Raw genomic sequence first — 24,523 nt, forward strand, 5'->3', positions numbered from 1 at the left:
CAACAAATAACAGGACTTTGAGCACATCTCGATCACGAGCCAGGAAAAAATTAACTCTTAAAATATTCTATACAACCACTATTTAAAGAGGAGAAGTTATCCACTTCAGTTCTTTACTGCCACTAATGCAAGTTTGATTCATTCAAACAGTCAGTTTTCAGCGTACGTTCATTTTTGACTCGAGGTTGCTGTGAGTCTCCTCGGAGCACGTGATGATATAAACTAACACTTGTCAATATCTATTATTATCCTTTTCCAGCAGGTATTATAAAAACTATGCCACTATCAGTACACCATGCGTATATTGAAGAGTTGTTAAATTTTGTCCTGAAAGTGACGTTTTGCACTTAGAGCGGCTATAGCTTGACCAATAAATCAATTACCACAATTAGCTTAAAAACCATCCTCGACCCTGTTTTCCTCGCCATGAATGAAGTGTGAAGAAAATTTGACTGCTTTAAGTAAATGAAAAGAATGAAAACATCATCTTTGTAATCTTAAACTTTTATTACTTACAGAAACTAAGAAACTAAACGAAAAAGGATTTTACTCTGGAAGTAAGGTTTGTTCTAAGTAAATAAACCAGCTTTCAGGTGTCAATCAGTTGCTGCATGGGATGTTTTCCTTTGAATGTTCTCTGGTACGACTTTATGACCAATTAAATTATATTTGCCTTCCGTAACATCCACAAAACTCTCTTTTCGTGAATCGAATTCAAACGAAGACTAATGTTAGTGGATATAAGGTTCCAAAATTGGGAGGAATGTCACTTGGGAAAGTGGGAGGGGGATGGAAAGTCCTGGAAGTAAGTGTTACAAAAGTTTACATAAATCATTTGTACAGACAACTTTTCACTTAAAGCCACAGAAGCTTGACTAATTGGGAAAATACTTCGCCTTGTAAATTCTCGATCTCGTTGCCGTATAAAAGCCTGTAGGTTTTAAAACTAAGTGTTACTTATACGCAGAAATTTATAAATCCTGTTCGCGTTTGATTGAGATACTGACGTACATAGAAACGCGAAGTGTAAGGTCCGTCTTAAGCTGAGGGAACGCTTGAAGGTTCTTTAAACCATTTTATAAATCAGTATATCCTTTTTAATATCAATTTTTGTTGTGGACCTGGTTTGTTGGTGGTCCATCTCATGGGATTGTCTATATCACCATCTTTAATTTCATTTCTTTGCTTCTTTATATCCATATACTTGTAAATTTTAAACCCTCAATTCCCCTGGGTGGGCGCTTGGGTGGGCGCGTCACATGGTGTTCCCTTTGGATTTTTCTCCATACAGTTACCCTTCTTATTTCTTCTTATCTTGAAAAAAGTATGTCTATGCTTCTCTCCACCTCTCCTTTCATACCAGTCACGCTTAAACAACTAAAGCAAAGTTAAGGCAATAGAGAATGGTGGTAACAAAAGGAAGAACCTCGACATATATAAGAAGATGACACCTTATTTAATTGAGAGGATACTATAATAAACTAAGGTCTGTTATTCTCTTCTATTCAATACTGTCCATCTACGACCCGTCCCAGCCCCTTTCAGTTTCTTTATGGCTGACCACACCCACTAAGCTGGAGGACCTTCTTGATAATATCTAGTAAATAATGAGATAAAACTCTTACTACTATCAACAGAGGAAAGAAGATCAGTTACTTACAGTCCGACCAACTTGGAGTTGCTATTGAATACTCATGTTGGTAGCTCCTTTATCTGGTTGTTAACCAAATTCATACGAGAACATATTCCATTGATTTCAGTTAAAGGGGTTAAATCTTGCATATTTTTGCAGTAGCGAACCTTTTTTTCTGTCAAGTTTACAGTTCATTCCTGTTATGTCCGGGTAAAACAAACGCTCGACTTGAAGTTGCCGTAAGTCTCCTCGGAGCACGTGATGGTATAAACTAACTCTTGCATTGTCAATGGCTATTTTTATCGTCATTTTAACAATCAACAATGCCACTGTTGGAGCACCATGCGTATATTTAAGAGTTTTACAGTGCAAGTTTGTAATTAGAGCGGCTATAGCCTGACTCATAAATCAAATACAACAGTTAGTTTAAACGACAGGATATTCAAGAGAGACAACAGTTTTTTCCTTGCAGTAAATGGTTTGAACCCGGGGGTAACATGTGAAGGTGTAGTCTGATCGTCCGGGTGAGTGTAGTCCTGAGAAGGACTGTTGTCGGTGGCAGTGACTGACGTTTCGACAACCTGTGCGGAAGTCATCATCAGAGTCAAGTGAATGATTGTTGTCAGTAGACAACAGTAGACATGTTGTCTACCCAGTAGACATTGTTGTCTACTGACAACAATCATTCACTTGATTCTGATGATGACTTCCGCACAGGTTGTCGAAACGTCAGTCACTGCCACCGACAACAGTCCTTCTCAGGACTACACTCACCCGCACGATCAGACTACACCTTCACAAGTTTTTTCCTTAAGATAAGATGGTTTCTTAGGATATCTTGATGAAACCCTTGGCCTTCACAATAAGCCTTAAACTGCCTCGATAATCGCCACACGAGCAACGAACAAGATGGCGCTCACGCGAGTAGTCTTGCTCCTGTCATCCTAGTTCCTAATGGTTTCTACTTCTTTCAAAGACTCGGCTAACCCTAGTGCTAATGCATGTTCATCTGTTCGGCAACTGCTTTCTTCTCACACAGCAGCTACCCAGCGCCGTATATTTTATCTGCGTCGAGTCCTTCGACGTGAACAAGCGAACTGGACGAAACATGGTTACATCTGTTGCTCGCTACCTGACTTTTACCACAGCATAGATTTGACTATTTTCATGGACACCTCCCCTAACCCTGATCGGGACCGCTTAAAAGATTGTTTACATGTTCTTTATTTAATTGCTCGAAGCCTGAAAGCATTTGTTCCACTAGCAGGCGATGACACACCTACAACTAAAATATGCAAAATCACAATATTACAGCAGCACATTGCGGGAAACAAACTTGACCTATTACTCTTTAATTGCCCGGAGGTCATCGAGGACGTCCTGGTATATCATCCACGAGAGGATAAATTTCCCCCCGATAACTATGTCGTCGAATTTAAGATCCGATACAAATTCAAACGTACAAGGGGTGCTAAGCGCTCTGTGTTCGATTACGAGAATGGCAACTTTAACGGCTTGAGGGATTCCCTTGCAAACGTCCCCTTCACTTTAGCCGCCTCCGTAGATATTGACGAGCATTGGGCAAACTGGAAGGATTTGTTTTTGTCAGCAGTCAAAGACCACATCCCGATAAAAACTATGCGTGACAAAAATTCTCCATCTTGGATAGATACCGAAGTGCGCCGCCTGATCCGAAAAAAGTACGCTGCGTTAAAGCAATACAGGAAAAGTAAAACGCCTGAGCGTAAACAAAAGCTCCGGACGCTAAGCCAGCAAACCAAGATGTTGAAACGGGAAAAAGATCGATTGTATTTGGCCAAGATGGAGTCTAGTTTTAAAGATAATCCAAAGTTGTTTTGGAGTTACCACAAGACGTTCCTGGGCATCAAATCTGGTGTGCAGACTATAATCTCCTAGAAGGGCGAGACAGCTAAAAAACCGGTAGACAAAGCTGAGCTTTTGAACAAGTATTTCTCCACTGCGTTTCGGCCTGCCTCAGATAAAAACATTGCTGAAATTTGCATTTCCCATCTACAACTCTCAGAAGTCGAGGTGTCTGTTGATGAAGTGCGTCACCGACTAAAAAACCCTGACACCTCGAAAGGAAGTGATTCCGACGGAATTTCAGCTCGCCATCTCAAAGAATACAGTAATCAAATCGCACCAAGTCTTTGCGCTATTTTCAATCCGTCGCTTGGTAGCGCCAAACCCCCAAGTGAATGGAAAACTGCCGATATTGTACCAATCCACGAAAAGGACTACAAGGAACTAGCTGAACACTATCGTCCGATATCATTGCTACCGATTGCTAGCAAAGTTCTCGAACGCTGTGTCCTCAATCACCTTTATGAACATCTAAAGAGCTTGAAAACTGATCTTCAGCACGTTTTTTAAAAAATCGATCATGTGTGACTCAGTTACTTTCGGTTCTCCACGATGTCGGGCTAAATCTAGATAAGAACATACAGACAGATGTGATCTACTTAGATTTTGCAAAGGCTTTTGACAGTGTGGACCACAACATTCTGCCTGCTAAACTGAACGCGTACGGACTCTCTGGGAATTTGCTATCATGGCTTAATAATTATCTTTCTGGCCGTTTTCAACGAGTAGTTCTTGAAGGTGCTTCGTCAAAATGGGCCCCTGTCACCTCTGGAGTGCCCCAAGGGAGTCTCCGGGGTCCGCTCATGTTTGGTATTTTTCTTAAAGACCAGCCTGACGCTGCAAATGGCGAAGTAAAGACCGCGCTTTATGCTGACGATTCTAAGATCATAACATATTAATGTTATCGTGTCGAAAGTGAATAAGTTACTTGGTCTTCTAAAGCGTACTTGCCCACTTTTGACAAACCTGGCAGTCAGACGGACATTATATTTGTCCCTTGTTAAATCGCAACTTTGCTATAGAACGCAAGTGTGGTCTCCAAGTCATAGCTACCTACAAGGCAAGATTGAGCGCGTGCAGAGAAGAGCCACCAGATGGATTCTGCGGTCTCGCATTGAAGAAATGTCTTATAAGGAAAGACTTATTAGACTGGATTTGATACCACTAGCATATGATAGAAAGCTTAAGAATATAACGTTTTATTATAAATGCTTGTATGGACAAATAGATCTAAATCGCCATGAACTCGTTTCTTTTGTAACTCATGGCCGTACTAGGCTTAGTAATTCCTACAACTTAAAAACCCCTATTTGCAAAACCTCTACATTTGAAGCTTCATATTTTGATAGGATTGTAAAGTTATGGAATTGTATCTGTAAATCTGTGCCTGATAATAGCTTCTCCAGTTTCGATGTTTTTAATAACTGTTAAGGACATTAGCCAGAAGGCTCATTTTTTGATTGATTATTGATTAGTTCACTAATTTCAGAATGATCTTAGATAGCCACATGGTTACAATGGCTATCTGTTTTTCTGTATTTCTATTGGTTTTGTAATCGGACCTTTCAGCGTCATCACGCGCATATAAAAGGCAAGTTTAGCGTCCCTTTAATCAGTTCTTCGTAAGTTTTGAATAGTCTTAGTAAATTTTCACCCTTTCGTTTTCTCAACCTCTGGCACAAGCGGGACCGATATTGAGTACCTTTGTAACTTTGTTTTTCCTTTCCAGTCTTTTCAGTGTTGGGCGACAATATACAATAACAAATATTGCGATAATCTCTATGGATTTGAGATTTAAAGGCCGAATTCGTGCCAATTCGTCAGTGAACGCCCATCATTTAGATAGAACAATGGGCTGTTTATCAGCCACCAAAATTCTTTTAATTTGTTTCGAAACTTTTGCTCTGTTTTACTTTTATTGTTAATCTCGTTGTAGACGTTAGAGCCCAGTATTTGACATGCGACTCTTTGATTATGTATTCCGCGGCTTTTCATTAGATTGATAGAACTTCATTGTATTGTTGTTTCAGTTTACGATTGATCGTTCGATAAATTGATTGACTGTGAGAATAATCGTTATTTTCGTCGTTGATTTTGGTTCGTGGTCGATTGCCTTTCAAGAATAAAGATTCGTGCAAACAGTCAACTTTGGTTTGTCATTTCGATCAGTAAAATAGTCCCAAACACCTCGTTAACCGCGTTTTGGAGCGACACGCCCTTGAACTTGAGAATTTAGATTTTTGGTCGCCGCAAAGCTACAGTAAAATATCGTCGCATCATTCCACCATTGGTTATGAATTGTCGCTGAACTTCGCTGTAACAGTGCCCGTGCGCTTTAATTTCCGCAGTATTTTTATATTCCCCTTTTTAGCCTCTACAGCATTTTTACGTCACAATGACTCCCCGCTAGTCATCACGTGACCTTAGCTTATATGCCGCAAACACTTATGTAATTTCGAAAAGGCTCACAGAAATTCGACGGGCAACTTCAAAGAACTTTGAGCAGCCTTTAGTTACATTAGGTCGACTTCCATCCCCAAACGTATCAGATCTATATCAGTCTCGTTGTTCTTCAGCAAAGTGTCCAATACAGCATCTGTTATAAACAATAAATCCCAGCCTTGTGGAAACTGTGAGTCCTTAGTTCATTTTTAGTTTCACGGATCTCTCCGCCACAGGAGCTGACGCCGCTACATTCGCTTTTATATTTGAAAACCCGTCTTTCCTGGCAAAACATTGAGCACAGTTAGCGCACCTACATTTCACGGTTCACCAAATCCGGACATTGACGTGCCGCCACAAGCCAGGAGACCACCCAAAAGCGTGACAGGCATACAGACATCCGATTTCGAAACCTCGAAAGGAACTGGTCGTATAAGAAAAATGACGGAAAAGAGATTGGCTTTTCTTTTGAAAATTAAACTCGCGAATCGACATACTGCTTATAAGAAACTTAAGGAACAGATGCAAAAGATCCTTGCTTTACGCGACTCACCAGAGACTGAAATAGAACAGTTAGAGGGAGAGAGATTTTATCACGATAATTTAAAGGACGAATTCAATGACGCTCACAAGGAGTATGACGACTTGTTAACATCAAAAGAGAAAAGGGAAGCTTCGTATCAATGGTTCGATATCCGAAATCGAGAATTTTTTGGGTGTCAGAGTAGACTTTGCGAACGCATCCATACGTTTGAAAGAAATTCGGCCAGTTGGGCGCCATCTGTTAAATCGGGTCACAGCAGAAAGTCAAAGGCGTCTGGTAAGTCGACAGTAAGTTCCTCGTCCATAAAGCATTTCTCTCTCGCCCTAGTCGATGCGGCAGCTAAGGCCGCAAAATTGCAGGCTGAAATGGAATTTCTAGAAAAGGAAAAGGAACTAAGACGGTTGCAAATAGAAAAGGAACTAGAAGAGTTTTTGATTTACCCTCAACATTTTCCTGGATTATAAATGATGCCTTTCTCCGTTTCGCTTTAGGCAAAGTACACAAAAAAACACTTAATGCATCACTGATATTGACTTTAATAGCTTCAACTGATTTTTGCTTTTTGCTACTCCTCAGTAACTATACTACTAACTATGACCTGCACTTAAAGGCAAACTAACTTAAATAGCCATTTTAATCTTAACTCGTAAAGGAGACAGAAAAGTCATCTAGAAGTGAAGACAATCGGTAATGTGAACAATCCTACTGCAAAGTAGCAAGGTTACTTCGCTGTATTAGCTGCACCGCTACTTTCTTCATACTTTTTCATCCTTGCCGACTGAAAAATTATGTTAGAAACTATTCGCTGCATTATTATCGGTAACTGAATTAGTAAATCATAAGATCGATAACAATATTTGTAGTAAAGGTTTATTTATAAGCAATTTTTAGCGGTTTTAATCATGTAGACGATACACTAGGTGGATGGTGTATATTCTTTCCAGTAAGCATATACACGGCTTAAAAAAGGATTCTCCAGGGCAGCTCTGGGTCTACTCAAGATCGTCATATTTACCTGACAGGTTTAATAATAATAATAACGATAATGTTACCAATTTATACAGCTCATATTTACATGTGCTGATCTATAGCGCTTTACAATCATAGATAGAATTACGGTAATATTACATGTTGTTGTTAAGGTTTAGATCGGACGTCAGCATTTTATCAGGCGCCTCTGGCAGCCGCTTCAGTCCATGTAACGATCTCACCTTCCCACCCATCCCACCCCAGGGGAGGACATCCATCAGACAGTAATCTCGTGCGTGGGAAATTAACGTCTCCTATCCCTAGCCCTGCAGGAGACGGAACCTACGGCTTTACGTCTTATCCGAGAAGACGAAGCAATGTGAGTGAAGCGACTTGCTTAAGGACACAACGTAGTGCCCCAGCCATGACTTGAAACCGGGCCATCCGACCCAGAGTCCAGCGCACTGACCGCTGGACCACTCATTCATAAAGTATTGAAAGGTCTACTAAGATTTATGATCAAATGTAAATACAATTTTAGCTGTTCTTTCTAATTAATATTTCTATCATCTATTATCATTTTCTGTCAAGGAAGGATATGTTTCTCGGTTTAAAACATGGAGAACAAACGATTGAATCAGTAGTACAGTGATATCAAACAGAATCACATTTTCATGAAATGATCAGCCTTGAAAAAAAGTTTTCCGTGACCTGATCAAGAAAGGTAGGAAGCTATCCCTGCTTTAGATAAACTGTTTTCGACCAAAATGTCATGAATATGATTTTTCTCTCGATGGTGTACTGCAAGAAGAAAAATCTAGCTAGGTAGATGAAAGGGATAAATATATTCCAAAACTATCAGTCCTGATTATCAGATCACCTTACCTTCCAATTTCAATGTGTCATACAGCGAGCAGGTGACTAGAATTAACAGCGCTATAAACTAGACGTAATATCCATGTCACACCAGTCTCGTAATTAATAGAATGATTAGAGAGATCTAAAGGGGATTGGGTTGAGCTGTTGTTAGCTTCATATCCTTCCATCGACCAATAATTACAGTTTTGTATCATATTCCAAGGCATCTTCTTCAACATCATCTTCCTCTCCTCTGTGATCTTCTTCAAAAGAATGTCGAAGGGGAAAAAATTAAAAGAAACCAAAATAATACTAAGAATATGGTGGAAAAGCCATCACAGAATGAATCGTTCATATTTATGCTGTTGTTCAACGAATAGAAATAGAGAAGTTGTGAAGAACCTTGCTCCTGAGGTGGCAGTCCTAAAGCCTGAACTTCCATGATTGCAGCTGCTTGCTGATCTAAGTACACAGAAAAATAAATGAGTGAAAAGGCCCTTCATGTGACAGCAAAAGCAAAACAGAGACAGCTTTTTCAATTGCATGTAAGGCAAGTTTTTGAATAGAGTCAATGATCTTGGTATTGATATAAACATTGTAAATAACAAAAATGATTTTAGTAACAATGTTAAAAATAATAATGCGATCATTACATACTTTCTTGGCGAGATTGTTCTTCAATTCTAACTTGATCTTCGCCATGCTGCTCTTGTTTGTCTTGCTCGTCTTGATCAATGGATAAAAAGGAAGAGCGAAAGAGTATAATCATGTACTGAGAAGACAGGCGATTTCGAGACAAGTGATGAACACAATAGTAATTAGATGCAAAAAGTAGTTGTAGCGAACGACAACTTAAAAATAATGTGAAAATGCTCCTGAAGTTCTATCTTGATGAGCCTTGTTGCATTTCTTCGCTACAGTTCTTTGAGTTGTTTTTTTCCAAAAAAAAAAAAAAGTTCGGTGTTTTAATTCAAGAGACCTTCAATTGATATCTACTTCGTTTGGGTCACTATATAAAAAATTCAAGGTTAAACACCTTGTTGTGGTTGTGGAAATCCAAGAACCTGCATTTCTATGGCCTCTCCTTGTTGTTCATCTAAAGAGACAGAGATAAAAAGCGAACTGGAGGATAACGTCATAAAAATAAAAATGTACATGGAAATGTTTCTTGAGGAAAGTGCAGTGGCACAAAGAACTCAGTAAAATGCTGTTACCTTCTTGTGGCCCGTTGTCCTCAATTTCTTGTGGATCTTGGAGTTGTTTTTATAAAATAAGGTATTAGTAAATCAATAGACTAATACTACAGCAATATGACATCTATCTAAAAAATGGTGCCAGTCTCAGAAAGAAAGCTTCGCTAATAAGAACGACCTTCATGATTCTATTCTTTAAACTTGTAATACAAAGAATGGGAAAAGAAGCATAACTACCCTCTTGCTCTTCACTGCAGTGAAAAAGGCTGCGTAAGAAGCTTCTCAGCTTTGCTACTTTGCCTCCCAAATATTCTTGCACCTGGAGAGGAAAGGAAACTAGCCTATAATGACATTCATTAACTGACCATTTCCCCTTATTAATTGTTAGAAGGTGAAAGGTGCCAAAACATGAAAAGTTACTATACTAATGTCTAACCAAGAAACCCATACAGTGCATTAACGAGCACAGTTTATTAGCCAGTAAACCACCGAGTTCTCCCTCAAATTATTTAGATTTCAAAGGTGATAAAGAAATGTTATTATATACCTTTGGTGTTGTTAATGTGTAAAGAATCGGGTTTATCACTGAATTGATGGGCAGAGCAAAGACGGCAATCCACACAGCCAGATCTCCTGGTGGTTTGAAATTCTCCTCCAAAAGCGACCTCAGACCAAATACGATGATTGGTATCCAGCAGAGACAATCAGTGAAGATGATGAAGAATACTCTTTTGGCAAGACCTGTCTCCCTCCTTGTATTGGCTGATTGATTTTTAACCCACACTCTGCTTATGAATATGCCGAGGTATGCAGCTGTGATGAATATGAAGAGGAAGAAATTGAGGCCAACAAATACAGAAACAGAGTACTCCCAACCTTCAGTTTTGTCAGGAGAGAGCTGCAAGGGAAGGCAGACAACACTTTTCCCATAGTAATTGTGATATGTTTTCGAATCTTCGAAGTATCTCAGGCCAAACATTGGGAAGAATGCCAGGAGGAAGCCGACGAGCCATATGATGGTGCAAAGGGTGTGGGTCATCTTACGAGACAGTACTCCACCTCTGAACGGGAACACAACGTTCTTGAGTCGGTCTGCAGATATTAAAGCCATCAGCATCAGGGAGACCTCACTTGATAACAAAGAAGAAGCCCCAGTTATTTGGCAAGCTACGCCAGACCGCCACTGAAAGTCATGTAAGTAATACTCTCCTCTCCACGACAGATCTTTGACACCAAGTGTGATTAGGTAAGCTCCCATCAAACCATCGGAGACTGCCAAGTGCAATAACATGATTGACTGCACCGTGTTTGTATCCTTAAAGATTGAACGCCATGTAATGACAAACACAGACCCAGCCAGGGAAAGGGAGCCGATTGCCCAGATGCTCTTCCTCGGGGTTGGGCTCTTGAACATGCTCTCACAGTTAGCGAAGTCATCGTTGTATATGAAAGCACAGTCAGCGTCCTGCTTGTGCATATGGCAACACATTAAATTCAAGTCAAAACTCCTGCAGTTACAAAACACATGTCATTGTAATAATTAAAAGTTTATAGCCTATCATCAGAGTCCGGCCAATCAAAACCTCTTTCCTGAAATAAACAGATATTAGGTTGAGGAAAGAAACGACAAATCATTTGTCCGGAGCGCTCTGTTTAATATCCTTTAAATTAAAGCACTCCAGACGCTGCCTACTCACAATATTTAGCTTTTCTCATAGACTATAAATTGAAGTTTTAATCATATCAAAACCTTACACTCGCAGTATGTCCTTCAGCACTTCAAAAAATCCATTTGGAATCTTCTTCATCTGGTTGTAATGCATATATCTGAAAATTAAATCGGGAAGAATTCACTATATAGAAAGCGCCTTTTACATCTTGATTGTCATTTAATTAAGTTAACACTCACAGAATTTTCAACTGTTTAATTTCTTTGAAGTTGTCCATGGAAACCTCAGTCAATTTGTTTCCAAAGATTTCCCTGACAGAAGTGAAGATAAAAAAAAAACAGTCAGCGCAAAAGCAATGATACCATCTTTCAGCATTGATGTGTGGATTTAAAACCAAAAAGTGCGATTGGTAGAAGATGTAAAGATACCACTTCGATGAAATTAATCACCGTATGATTCATTGCCTACTTACATTATCAAAAGCTCGCTCAGATCTTTGAAAATTCCATTTGGCAAACATTCGAGCTCGTTTCCCGATAAATAGCTAGTGAAAAAAGGAAAAATGTTTTCACTGTTTTCATCTAAAGGAAAATAATTGAAAACAATTATTGATGTAATCAGATTGGTTTTTTGCAGTTTTTGTTCATTTCTAATGAAGCATCATCATTGCATAAACTTTACCACTAATTTCCAAGATATTCGAAAAATCCCAGTCCTTATTTCTAACTCGACCTATCCCCTCCCATCATTACCGTAACCTTAAGGCACGTTCTCCAGTTATCTCCACAGACCCTCCACAAGCATTTATTTCAGAAATTCCGGTGAAACATTGAGACGTTATAACATAGGGCCTTAAATGTCCATAATTTAAAAACGTGATCGATCCCAGCGTATTTTGCAGGCAACTACAAGGAGGAAAAAATCCGTCAGTCAGGCTGGATCATACAAATCAGCGTAGTAACAAATTCAAACCTAAAAACTAGATACCAAAATTACTTAGATATACAAGAAATACTTACAGGTCGTGTACCTTTGTCAGTCCCCAAAATTGTTCAGGATGGAGCTTCTTTAACTTGTTCTTCTCCACTTTTCTGTTAAATTGCCAATCATATAACTATTCATGGTAGTTTTTTCCTTCTCTTTTTTCAATTTGAAAATTGAATCTTTTATGGCTGGTAAGTATATAGAGTGCCTTTCCAGTAAGTGCCCGAAAACCAAAGCCAAACTAATCGCAACAGATCCAGAGGACACTAAGTGCAGATACCAGAATAAGCAACCGACTTCAAGTGCGAGCACAAGCGACTGACCGAGTTGCAGTTAGTTTTAATTTTGTATCCAATCGATTGGGAGAATGACACAAGTTTCAAGATTCGTCCTGAATGAAAGTAAAAAATAAGAGCAATACTTGACGATTAAGTTGATCTTTCTTTGACTTCGCATAGCTCTAAAATTGTCGAATTTGAGAGCAGTTCTAGGAAAGTCTAACTAAGCAATTTTTGTTTTCATAATTTACATTTAGCATTTTTTTTAAATTGGCTTAAGTGTTCAATTTTCAAAGTTCATAAATCAATTAATCGATTAAAAAATAGCTAACAACCAATCAATAATTCAAACTATTCATCACTACTCACAATGTCCTGAGCTGGGTCAGATTAACAAATATCGATGGCGGTAATTCTTCAATTTGGTTGTTCGATAAAATCCTGCGATAATAGAACAGTTAGCAGAACGCTGAAATGATTCTTGTAAGTGTATAGCAAAAGAAAAAACGCAATTGGTGTTTAACAGCAAAGCAATCCTTTCCTTTAGATTTTGATGACAAATGGTGTAATAAGATCTAAGACATCTTGTTTGGTGACTTACAGGTTTGTGAGATCTGATAGATTGCTAAATACTTCTTGTGGCAGACACTCGACTTTGTTATTAGACATATCCCTGAAAGGTATAACATATCATTCCATTAGAACTTTCAGAAACAAAATAACGTCACCTGGTATGTTTTTCGCATAAAAGGTGAAAACAGGAATAGGAAAACAGTCCACTTGTATCTTGTTGAGGAGCTCTAGCGCTAAATTTGAATCAGAACTTTGTTATATGCTATGTAACCATCACGTTTTTAAATTAGAAGTACATTACACTTGTCCGGTTGGTTTTCAGGAGCTTTTCCAAGCATCCTGAAGCAAATAATTTAATGTAAAATGTTATTAATTCCAATCGATTGAGACCGGAAAACGGGATCGAGCACTGGAACCCAGGAACACCAAGAAACAGCTCCACGTAATGGTCAGAGCGGGATTCAAAACCAGGAACAGCCCTTTCGAAATGGTCGTCTGTTTCAATCAGTGACCAGGTTATTCACTGCATACTCGTAACAGGATTACGAGTATGACATGGTCACTTCGTTACTATTCCCATGTCAGGAGGAGCGCAAAATTGATTAAAAGTAAATACAATATAAAGACCTAGTATTTCATTAACCATATACTCACAGCTCATTCAAATTAGTCAAATCTTTGAACACGTCTTTGGCTAGCTTTCCAATTTGGTTTTGTTGTAGCCATCTGATTAAAAGTTAAGATATATTAGGTCAGTGCCTTTCACAGTTAATTTTCGTTACATCGTCTCTTTATGTCGAGTTTCCAACCTGATTTCAGATACCCAATACCAGCCCAACACTTTGTTGAACTTGATTTCTGGTAATTTTTGATAGGTCTGTGGCAGATCGCTTGCAAACAAGTTTTTATTTTTGTCGTAGAGTGCCACTATGCTGTTATTAATTGATTAGTAATTGGAGACATTCTTGCTGCGCATCATTTTGCCCATTCATCCAATTAGCACGTCACACGGTATATGATCTCTTACAGCAACATTTTTGCATTTTCCCTTTTTTTTTTCTAAAAAACACATTAGTTTCTCCATCTTCAGTTTGTATAGATCCGAATTGTTCCACAAAAGATCTTAACTATTTTCATTTTGTACATTGAGGTTTTCCTTTAATTAACTCACAAGCGTTTCAGTCCTCTTAAACCATCGAACAAACCCTCTGGCAACTCTTTTAGGTTATTGTTGTCAAGTTGTCTGTATAGGAGAAAAAGAGTTTAAAAGTTGTTACAATTACTTTCAAACTTAGTTACTACACTTCAATCACTTTGAACTGGCTGAAAAAACTCATCGGACTGATAGGCTATCTGTAGTTTAGAATTTAGGAATAACAACTTCCGAGTTCCAAAGTGATTTATTCGGCATTAAAACGACCCTTGCTCTAATTTTCCAAAGAAATATTTCACATGAGGCTTGTCTTTTGAGGGAGCTAATCTTATGGACCACTTTACTTATATTGGCCAATCATGATCATTGATTATAGGCGACCTTTATCGGTTGTGTGTAACACAGGTATTTAAGGATTAAAACATCCGCTAGATAAAATAAAATATGCACCATTGGAAGTCAATGTGTTTGTATGACAAATAGTTTATATGAGAGGACGACTTTCACTTACAGTCGCTGCAGCATGACCAATTGGGAAAATAAATCGCCTCCCAAATTCTTTATCTTATTGCCGTATAAAAACCTGCAGGTTTTTAAAAGCTTTGTCATTCCAATATGTGGAAATGTATAAATCCTCGCTGAGTTCGACTGAGATACTGGCGTAGAGAGAAGGAGGGGGTACGCTTGCGGGTTATTTTAAAAAATGTTTGAAAAATAAGTAAAAAATAAATTTTTTATATCAGTATTTGATGTGGACCTGGTTTGTTCGTGATCCATCTCTAGAGATCCACCTCTCCTTTTCATACCGGCTACGCTACTACAAATAAACAAAGTTATCAAGGGAATACAGAACGGGGTTTAAAAAGCGAGAACCATCGACATAAATAACAATATGATCACTAATCCAACTAAGAGGATGCTTTAATGAAGTTATGTTACTATCTTCTGTCCAATACTGTCCATCTACAAACCGTCGCAGCCCCTTTCACTTTCTTTATGGCCGACTACACCCACCAAGCTCGAGGACCTTCTTGATCATATCTAGTAAATACTTTAATAAAACTCGTAGCAATGTCAACAAAGGAATAAATCTCAATTATTTACAGTCCGACCAGCTCCGATTTGTTATTGAATACTCCAGGTGGTAGCTCCTTTATCTGGTTGTTACCCAAATTCCTAAGAGAAGATATTTTCCTGAATTCAGTTAAAAGTGTTAACTCTTGTGTAGTTTTGCTGTAGCGAACATTTTTTTCAGTCAAATTGACAGTTTATCCGTGTTAATTATGTTCAGGTGAAACAGACGCTTTTGCTATAATTCTGATATGATCGATGTAGGATTATTCCACAATGCTACTTTACAAATGAACCTGACCCTATGTCACTCGCCTTGTGGTTGACGACACTCATTTAACATAAAGACATATTCGCTCATATTCAGCAAATAATGAGATTTTGAGCACATCTTGACGGCGAGTCTGGAGAAGCAATATTCCTTATAGTGTTCTTTATAACTTAAGCACCAAGCGTATATTTAAGAGTTGTACAATGCTGACACGAAAATGAAGTTTTGCAATTAGAGCGGCTGTAGCTTGACTCATCAATCAAATACGACAGTTGGTTTAAACACCATCCCCAGCCCTGTTTTCCTCGCCATGAATTAAGCCTGAAGAAAATGTGGCTGAGATAAAGTTATGGAAAACAAAACAAATAAAATTTTCCTTCTGTAACATCCATAAAACTCTCTGTTTTCTTGAATGAAAGGCAAACAAAAACGAATCTTAGTGGATATAAGGTTCGAAAACTGAGGAATATCAATAGGGTAAGGAAAAAAGGGAACAGCGGGGAAGTGCTGGGAGTGAGTGTTGCAAAAGTTGATATAAAGCATTTGTACAGACGACATTTTACTTACAGCCACTGCAGCTTGACTAATTGGGAAAAAACATCGCCTGACAAATTCTTCAGCTGGTTGCTTTTTAACCACCTGCAAGTTTTGAAACGGTCTATTATCAATACATGGAAATCTATAAATCCTGTTCGCATTTGACTGTCATACTGGTGTAAAATAAGATTTAAAGTGCGTGGCCCATCTAAAGCTGAGCCGGGAACGCTTGAGGGTTCTTTAAATAATTTTATAAAACAAGTATAAGCCCTTTTTAATATCAATTTTTTTTGTGGACTTGGTGCGTTCGTGGTTCATCCCCTGGAATTGCCCATATCACCATCCGTAATTCTATTTCTTTGTTTCTTTAGATGCGTATATTTCAATTTTTAAAACTTCAGTTTCTTGGGCAGGCGCATCACATAGTGTCCTGCTCGTACCTTTCGCTTTGCATTTTTTCCCACACAGTTATTCTACTTATTTCTTGTCTTATCTTGTAAATAGTATGTCTTTGCATCTCTCCACCTCTCCACCTCTTTCATAACAACAACGCTTAGAGTTATCAAGGCAATAGTAAATGGGGTTAACAAAAGGAAGACCCCCGAGATGTAGAAGATGAATATTTATTTAATTAAGAAGATACTCAAATAAACTAAGGTGGGTTGTTCTCTTCTGTCCAATACCGTCTATCTGTGACCCGTCCCACCCGTCTCATTTTCTTTATGGCTGACTACACCCACTAAGCCTAAGGGCCTTCTTGATCATATCTGATAATAATGAGATAAAACTCTCAGCGACATTAACAGAGGAATGAATATCAGTTACTTACAGTTTGATCAATTCGGAGTTGTTATTAAGAACTCCTGGTGGTAGCTCCTTTATCTGGTTTTTATCCAAATTCCTACGGGAAGATATTTCCCTGAATTCAGTTAAAAGTGTTAACTCTTGAGTATTTTTGCTGTAGCGAGCCTTTTTACTGTCAGGATTACCATTCATTCGTGTTATGTCCAGGTCAAGCAAACACTTTTGCTATTATTTTCAAAAGGTCGATATATGATCATCCCACAATGTTAATGTACGACTGAACCTAAATCTGTTACTCGCTTTGTGGAGGACGAAAAATGACATATCCGCTCATATTCAATAAATAATGAAACTTTGAGCACACCTCTTTGGCGAGCCAGGATAGAGGTAACCTTCACGACATTTTCTTTAACTTGAACTGCGATTTAAGAAGGGGAAGTTGGATTTTGTAGATGGCGTGAAGGTAAACAAAACCGATGTGATCTTAAAGGTTGTAACTGATTACTTATAGATCGTTGAAATCTACGTTGTTAATGAAGACTCCAGATGATAGATCATTAATCTGATTGTCCTGTAAGCGGAAAAGGATTTTACCTTGGAGTTATGGTCTGTTCAAAGAAAGAAAATCACCCTGGTCTCGTAAATGCAAGAAATTTGTGAGTTTTCCCTTCGTTCTTCTAAAAAATAAATATTGTCCTAAAAGTATCGTGCGATGAGGGATTAATTTGAAAAACCGTACTATCTTAGATATTTCCCAAATTTTCAACACAAACCTGCGCAATTTTCTGTCGGGGAATTTCCGTAAGCAGCGATTCATGCTGAATCTACTACGCGGTTTTATGTATGCAAGAAGTTCGCTCGTTGAATAAATAATTGGTCTCTAAATATTTCATGGTCGTTTTTGCTTTGTCATTTATTAATGGTTTTCGGGTAGAGTACGACTAACTGGTAAACATGACTAGTTGTAATAAACTCTTTTTCTTCCTGCTCAACGTGTATATTCATGCTGTGTTATAAAAAGATTGGTTCGTGCTTTAGCTGTGCGTATATCGGGTTGTAGATGCACTTTCGAAGATTGGAGAGCACCCAAGAAGCTAGAGTTGCTCTCAACTGCGCCTCAAGCAACTCTTACGCTTCTTTCGTGCACTTAAAACTTCCCGCGAGTGCATCCATAACTCCAAACTGGATCTTGAGCTTCTGAGACTAAACCAAGTGAAATTAAATTTCTCCCAAGTTGTTGAGGTTTTTGATTTTGAGATTTGAATTTGTACCTTCTAACCCGCGAACTAATTTGTATGCGTGGTATGGAATCTATGTAAAGACGTGTTGTGATACATAAAATAATTTAAGTAATAATAAGTTTGCTCACTTACAGCAACTGCAGCTTGGTCAATGGAGTGAATATATCACCATGTAATTCCTTGATGTTGTTCGAGGCCAACCACCTGCAAGATTAATGTAGGTCCTCCTTTTTTCAGCATTTCCCCTTTCTAGACACCCACACAAAAAAACAATTCCACCGACTTCTAATCAACTTGCGGCTATCAAAAGTCATTGCACTTAGAGAACTTTATGCTTTCATTTATAACAGTGGAACCCCTATTAACTATAGCTGGAGAGGAAAACGAAGTTAAGTTGAAATCTCATGTTATACTCTGTATGTTGAATCATAATTCATTTGATTTCAATTTAGCTCCTTTAAGTACGCATTTCAACTATTTCTTTCACATTCACTTTGTAGAGTATGTTATAAACTCATACGAACAGTAGTTCCCACAAAGCAGATTACCAGTAGGAAACTAGATAACTGTCAAAATCACGCTATATATCATCTTAAAGTTTATAAACAACAGAGTTCGACAACTTATTTGTTTTTTATTTTCCTGAAATGCAGAGATATTAATTGAGCATAAAGAGAAAACTACTGATGTGTTTTCAATCGATTTATACACGCTTAGGTATTTTTGCTTCGGCAGACAGTCTTTGGGAAGTCAAGCAGCACATATTGTGCTAAGGAAGTGTGGGGCAGATTAATGATTGACGTGTTATTTGAAAAGTAATAAACTTTTCAAGTTCGAGTATGTAATTTTTATTTCTGACCTTTGCGCTCTTGATCATATCTAAAAGAAATTCAGCCAGACGATTTTTTACTTCAACTTTTATCTCACTCCGGGCCAATTTTCACAAAAGATCGGTTCATTGCTATGAGCCCGAATTCGAAAAGTTTTCTCCAATCGGTTCGAAAATCAAAGCAGAGTAAAGCGCTTCCAAACTTTGCTTAGACGATTTGTTTAGTTTGATCCGAGTTTGATTTTTTCCTAAATTCTCGCAACAAATAATGTTTTTATCTGCTAAAATAATGAATTTCGATAGATTACAATTAATTACTTCAGATTGTTGGAAAAAATCATTTTCGAAAGATTTTGGACAGTTCGTACAATTCTATTAAAAGCTGTTATTTGGCTCTATTTGTTTGCTTATTTTAGTACATGGACCTATGGACAGATCGAGCCGACCAATCTAAACTGACTCTCTGGTTCTCAGCCAACAGAGAAACACAAAACTAGGAATAACATCTATAACAACCGGCTACCAAATCAAACAACTCCTCTCCCCTCTGATGATGAATTCCAACCACGTTTCGGATCCCTTAACGACTACTCTCAGTCGTAGGATCAAACTACATGATCAGAGTTTAATGCTTACAATTTCGCAGTGGAGTGTGGAAATTTATCTGGAACGGACTGTAGTTGTCTGTCTTCGCAGCCAACTCGTGTAACCATATCCATAAACCTATATGTAGTTGTACATTGGCAAGGATCCAGACAACCTTAAAAAAAGGAAAGATGATAATCCCGTTGTCATGCTTCATAATGCATTTTATAGTAAAGTTCGGATATAACGCACGCTGTCATTGGTTAAAAGGGCGAGCTCTATTAGAGTACAGAGCACGGAACTGAGCTAAAGCTGTCACACCATTTGCAAATTTGTACTGTATATAGCGTTTTTTTTCGTGAATCTTAAGTGAAATTTTGGAACAAGCGAGCACGCAAGTAGGACCAGAAGAGCCAAAGTGTAGTGTATGCGCTTGGTTCTTGTTAGCATGCGCACGCGTGCGTATTATTCATTCCATGTGTTTTTCGAAATAAAACCGAATACATGACACAAACAACGGTTTGTAAACGTGCCAAGTGCCGTAGTTTGCATTATTTTAACGTGTGCAGAGACGAAAATTCTCAAAAAGAACTAGGAAAATAGACAGTCCGAGTTTTGAAGGTAATCACGCTCAGTTAGATTGTAAACTTACGTGCGGTAATATCAAGTAAACATGACTCTCACTTGTATAGTATATACATGTATAGTTTCATGTTCTAACACAAAGGAGAACAAAGGAGGAATGGTGAAACTTGAAAATTTATCAAACTGGTAGAACTGTTAAATGTTTGCAAATCGTGACGATTTCCGAGCGACTGCAATCATGCTGAGTTCCATCGCGGCTAGCTCATCATGGCAATCTCCGGTCATCACAGTGAAGCTAGCCTCAGAAATAACATTGGCCGCCTCGCGAGTGAACTGAACTAAAAGCTTGCTCTGATATCCTTTCCGATGCGTGGAGTGGAAGGCCATATCAGACACAACAAACGCGTTTTACGATTTTGTCATCCCGAAAAATCTTCTTGTCCCTGTGAATTCGAATGTCGTTCATTAATAAGACAAACGCCTTAAGCAGTTTGATTTTCTAATAGTCGACTACGTCCCGTGTTTCTCTCTACACTTCCTTCGTGCTCTAGCCGATTTCTATGTGCTTTACAACAGAACAGAACACAGTCAAGGCCTTTCTGTTTGTTAACTAGTAAATGTGGTTGGAAGTGGAAATTTTGAATGCGTCCGTGTAAGCATGAATAAATGTCAAAATGTTAAAAAACTCACGTTCGATGACAAGACGGAATTCTTTCTTGTCAACACCATCCTTTCTATTCACTTCACAGCTGTACTTGGAATTGTTTTTTTCAGTAATTTTTAGTTGAAACATCACACTTGTACTGTTCTGTACCGCTCTGCCATTCTTTCTCCAAACAATGAATGGTGCTGGTGCACCTTGTGCTGGGCACCATAAAGGCGAGGAATGGTTGAAAAGAACGTACTGAGTCTTGAGCACTTTATCCAAGTTTGGCTCGACTAAGAGAGAAAAAGCAAATACAGAAAAATTAAAAGCACTTCAAATATGGTTATCTCATTTTCAGATACTTTCATCAAGACAATACTTGCCGGTTTTATTCGCTGCTTTGTTATTGGTAAAATAACTCATCTTGTAATAACCAGTTATCCAGCGAAGAGAATCGTAATATGACGGATTTAAAAACAAGTTCTGTCCACTGGATCTCACAATAGTAGAAAAGTTCCTTCCACAAAATTTTCCAAGAAGATTGGCAGACTTGTTGTTTCCATCACGAACCTCAAGATACATATCATCAATGCATGGTGTTGGATGCAAAGTCTCCAAGGTGAAAGTGACTTCCACATAATGTCCTTTTGGAGCTTGCAAAAGTTGGCTCGCGTTAAAAGTTGGGACAACTATTTGAAGGCTTATTTCCGATATCAGCGCATCTGTGTGTAAAATCAATAGAAAACGAGAGGAAAAAGAAGGAAAGTTCCTCGCCCAAGTCTTGAAATATGTAAATTCTATCAAAGCTATTAAAGGCACCATCTAGAATGAGAGTTCGAGTTCAGATACGTCTAAGGGGACTCACGACGTTACGTTTTGATTCAAAGTTATACACGTAAGAAAACGCTGAGATTGGCTATGTCTATGAAAACTAGTAAGTAAACTAGTAAGTAGATGAAATCACACAGGGGCGAAATAACAATAGCTTTGATATAAAGCAAAGGATGACCGACCAAGGAGACTGTATCACTTGTATCGGACATTGCAAACTACGACAAGTAAAGAGATTTGTCTCTTCTAGGAACAATAAATGTGGCTGGATTTTTTGTGACCGTTTTTTCCGTACAGTTTAGTTTAAAATTGAGTGAAGAAAAGCAATTATGTCTCTGTTTAGTTGCTCAAGTGCTCCCCATAAATTGACTTTTGTAATACGTCACGCGCATGGTTTGGAGCTCACGTGTAATGGTCGCCCCCTCCCATGGATCGCGGAATAACGAAGTTCGGACTCGAGAGGGAAGTGGAAGTCAACTCCATTGCTTCTATGTTTTTTCTTTGTTTTTTTTTTTAATTACCAGGGAACAGTTAATCGATTTTCGTATCCCCCTCAGAGCTTCACCGCCACGTGTCTCTTCCGTGCGTGTGTCACTCGCTTAATCGCGAGTGTATCCTACGCAGGCCGGAATATTTCATCGACGTGTGAGGTATTCTCACTAGACCAAAACCCTTATTAAGGTCGGTAAAAAGTAACGATTTCCGATCCTCTAGAATCGGCTTAAATTAGATATTTAGTCTCCTAACTTGATACTCTATAAATAAGAAAAATAGCAGTGCTTACAGAAGGCAATAATGAAACCCCAGAAGGTCCTTCTGGACACCATTTTCCTGTTTTTAGCTGATGAGCTGTGTGGAAGTTTTAAATATTGAGTCAACTTTAAATAATTGGATTGAGTAACATAAAACGATGGATGATGCATTTTTTCCGCCAAGTTAAGTGCCTTGTATGTTAGCGGATCTCATTATAGATCAGAGATGCCGAGGCTGTGTTCCTCACAAAGCAGTTAAAGACGACGAGATGCAGCTATATCAAATTTTCTTTTTTATGGCACTGCTTTGCTTTACTAAGGTTTTTAAGTGAACTTCCCAGTGTTATATTTCACAGCATTTGATAATAAGAACAAGTTATATAACCATAATACCCCGAAATTATCCTTATGCCGTAAAAGAAAAGTTGTAAAGAAATTCTTGTAGAAATGGCTTCTCCCTTACCTTTACAATTACATCATCTCCAACGATGTAATTTCTCCTAAGGTTCGTTTATCCTTCCTTGTATATGTATTTCTGTCTCTGTGTGCGCGCCTGAAAGAACGTGCCGCGGCAAACAATTGACTGAATATAAAAACATGAAAATGCTGTAATTTTTATTATCATTCCAGTTTTTAAAGTGGTGTGGGAAAGAAATCAATACTCACTTTTAAAATTATGGCACTGTAAAGATAAGTGCAGTGGATGTTGGCAGACCTGAGAACGCTGAATTTATTTATCAGCCTTTAAAATGAAGAGTGCATATGTAGTAACTCATATTCGCCTTGAATATTTGAATATCGAGTAGGCACAAGTACCAGTATTTTTTTTAGAATTGAAATATCCGCCCTTCCCTCACTTCATTCACTGACGCTGAATTTTCTTATATCGTATCAAAATTTCAAACATCAAAAAGAAATAAATACCTGAAATGTTTTTTTGCTGCTCCCTCACTTCAATTTACGAATCGAAAGGTCTTTAAATAGCAAACAATTCATATATAGAAAGTTCGCCTGCATACAGCTGTTCCAGATCATCTTAAAATGAATATTCTTATGAACAAGCCTTCCATTCAAGTCAAGTCACTATATATATATAACTCAAGTAGTTTAAGGCATGGGTCAGGAGATTAAATTGCCTTAATAAAATAAACAGCCATATCTCCATAAATATACAGCCGATTTCGCTGAAACTTTCAGGGACGATAGATTTCCATACGAACTTTTACCTTATGGCAACAATGCCGAGGACGACGGTCACGTGTCGGGTCACGTGATCAAAACGCTACTCAATCGGTTTTTAGCGGAATTGGTAAGATTTACACACACTCGTTACTGATCAATGAATGAGAAAAATACTCAACAAAAAATGCTAGCCATCTACGTTTGGAATGAATTTCCTTCGTTCCTTAAAAAAGAGATTAGAGATTTTTAGGAGCTGAGAAGGAACTTTTCTCAACTTAATGGTCTTTAGATTGTTATCAACTCTGCTCGGCACTTCATTCCAAACGAGAAGATAAAGTTTATCAACACCTTCTTCCATTTCGCTAAAAATAACTGCTTGAAATAGAAAATTCGGCACCGGCGATAGCATTCTGACTACCCCTTTTCAAACTACTAAAGAAGTAGCCATTTTGTTTCTTTTCGAACATAATACATGAACAAGACTTGACTACCACATTATACCGCTGACCAAGAAGGCGCAAATCAAATATGGTGTTTATAGTCGTCAGGTCGATCACCGGACAAATATCTGATGGGAAAGTAAATCTGCTGGCTTAGCAAGCCTAAAAACGAGCGAATTAGTATTTACGTTTCTAGTATTGTATGTCTTTATCTCCTGTAATTGTAAGATACTGAAATGCTTCAAGAATATTACTTCAAATTGTTTGTTGCTTTTTTCGCAATTTCCACGTCCGTGACTGAAAGGAAATAAAAGATGCTAAAAAAAAATGAAGAGATGTACTGTGGGACTCACTGCATGGGTTGTTGTTTCCCATGAAGTCATATATACAACAGCTTTAATTTTTCTCTTCACATGACAACAAAATCAACCCACAACATGGACCAAAATTGAGCCCCAGGAAGTGAGAGGTGGGAAGGGAGAAATAACGGCTTGTATTAGTGCTCCATGTGTTTAAAAATTATAACCCCGCTCTTAGGTCTTATGAAAATCTGTTGGTAAGAAATGAA

At 38.2% G+C, this 24,523-nt stretch overlaps 1 protein-coding gene and 1 long non-coding RNA gene across 2 annotated transcripts; both read right to left on the reverse strand.

The window, feature by feature from the left end:
- Positions 1-8,528: 8,528 nt before the first annotated feature.
- LOC148743463 (G protein-coupled receptor GRL101-like) lies at positions 8,529-13,124 on the reverse strand. The gene is made up of 13 exons (XM_088751313.1): positions 13,057-13,124; positions 12,825-12,896; positions 12,213-12,284; positions 11,666-11,737; positions 11,433-11,504; positions 11,279-11,350; positions 10,071-11,031; positions 9,761-9,842; positions 9,545-9,580; positions 9,367-9,426; positions 8,988-9,056; positions 8,733-8,792; positions 8,529-8,593 (listed from the first exon to the last, which is right to left on the reverse strand). The coding sequence occupies exons 1-13, from the start codon at positions 13,122-13,124 to the stop codon at positions 8,529-8,531; spliced, it is 1,761 nt and encodes a 586-aa protein (XP_088607439.1).
- A 557-nt stretch (positions 13,125-13,681) lies between these two features.
- On the reverse strand, positions 13,682-15,348 carry LOC148743464 (uncharacterized). Its single transcript, XR_015995158.1, has 3 exons — positions 14,693-15,348; positions 14,200-14,271; positions 13,682-13,754 (listed from the first exon to the last, which is right to left on the reverse strand). It is a non-coding gene; the product is annotated as an uncharacterized LOC148743464 (long non-coding RNA).
- Between the last annotated feature and the right edge of the window lie 9,175 nt (positions 15,349-24,523).

Source organism: Stylophora pistillata, chromosome 1 (genome assembly GCF_964205215.1).
Source record: "Stylophora pistillata chromosome 1, jaStyPist1.2, whole genome shotgun sequence".
Classification (NCBI taxonomy): Eukaryota; Metazoa; Cnidaria; class Anthozoa; order Scleractinia; family Pocilloporidae; genus Stylophora; species Stylophora pistillata.

What these genes read in the sequence shown, in the direction of transcription:
- LOC148743463 (XM_088751313.1), bottom strand. Translation starts at nt 13,124, where the DNA reads ATGTCTAATAACAAAGTCGAGTGTCTGCCACAAGAAGTATTTAGCAAT. An exon ending in CTATCAGATCTCACAAACCT is followed by an intron (nt 12,897 to 13,056) that starts GTAAGTCACCAA and finishes CTATTATCGCAG; the next exon opens with GATTTTATCGAACAACCAAA. An exon ending in ATTTCCACAACCACAACAAG is followed by an intron (nt 9,057 to 9,366) that starts GTGTTTAACCTT and finishes CCATTGATCAAG; the next exon opens with ACGAGCAAGACAAACAAGAG.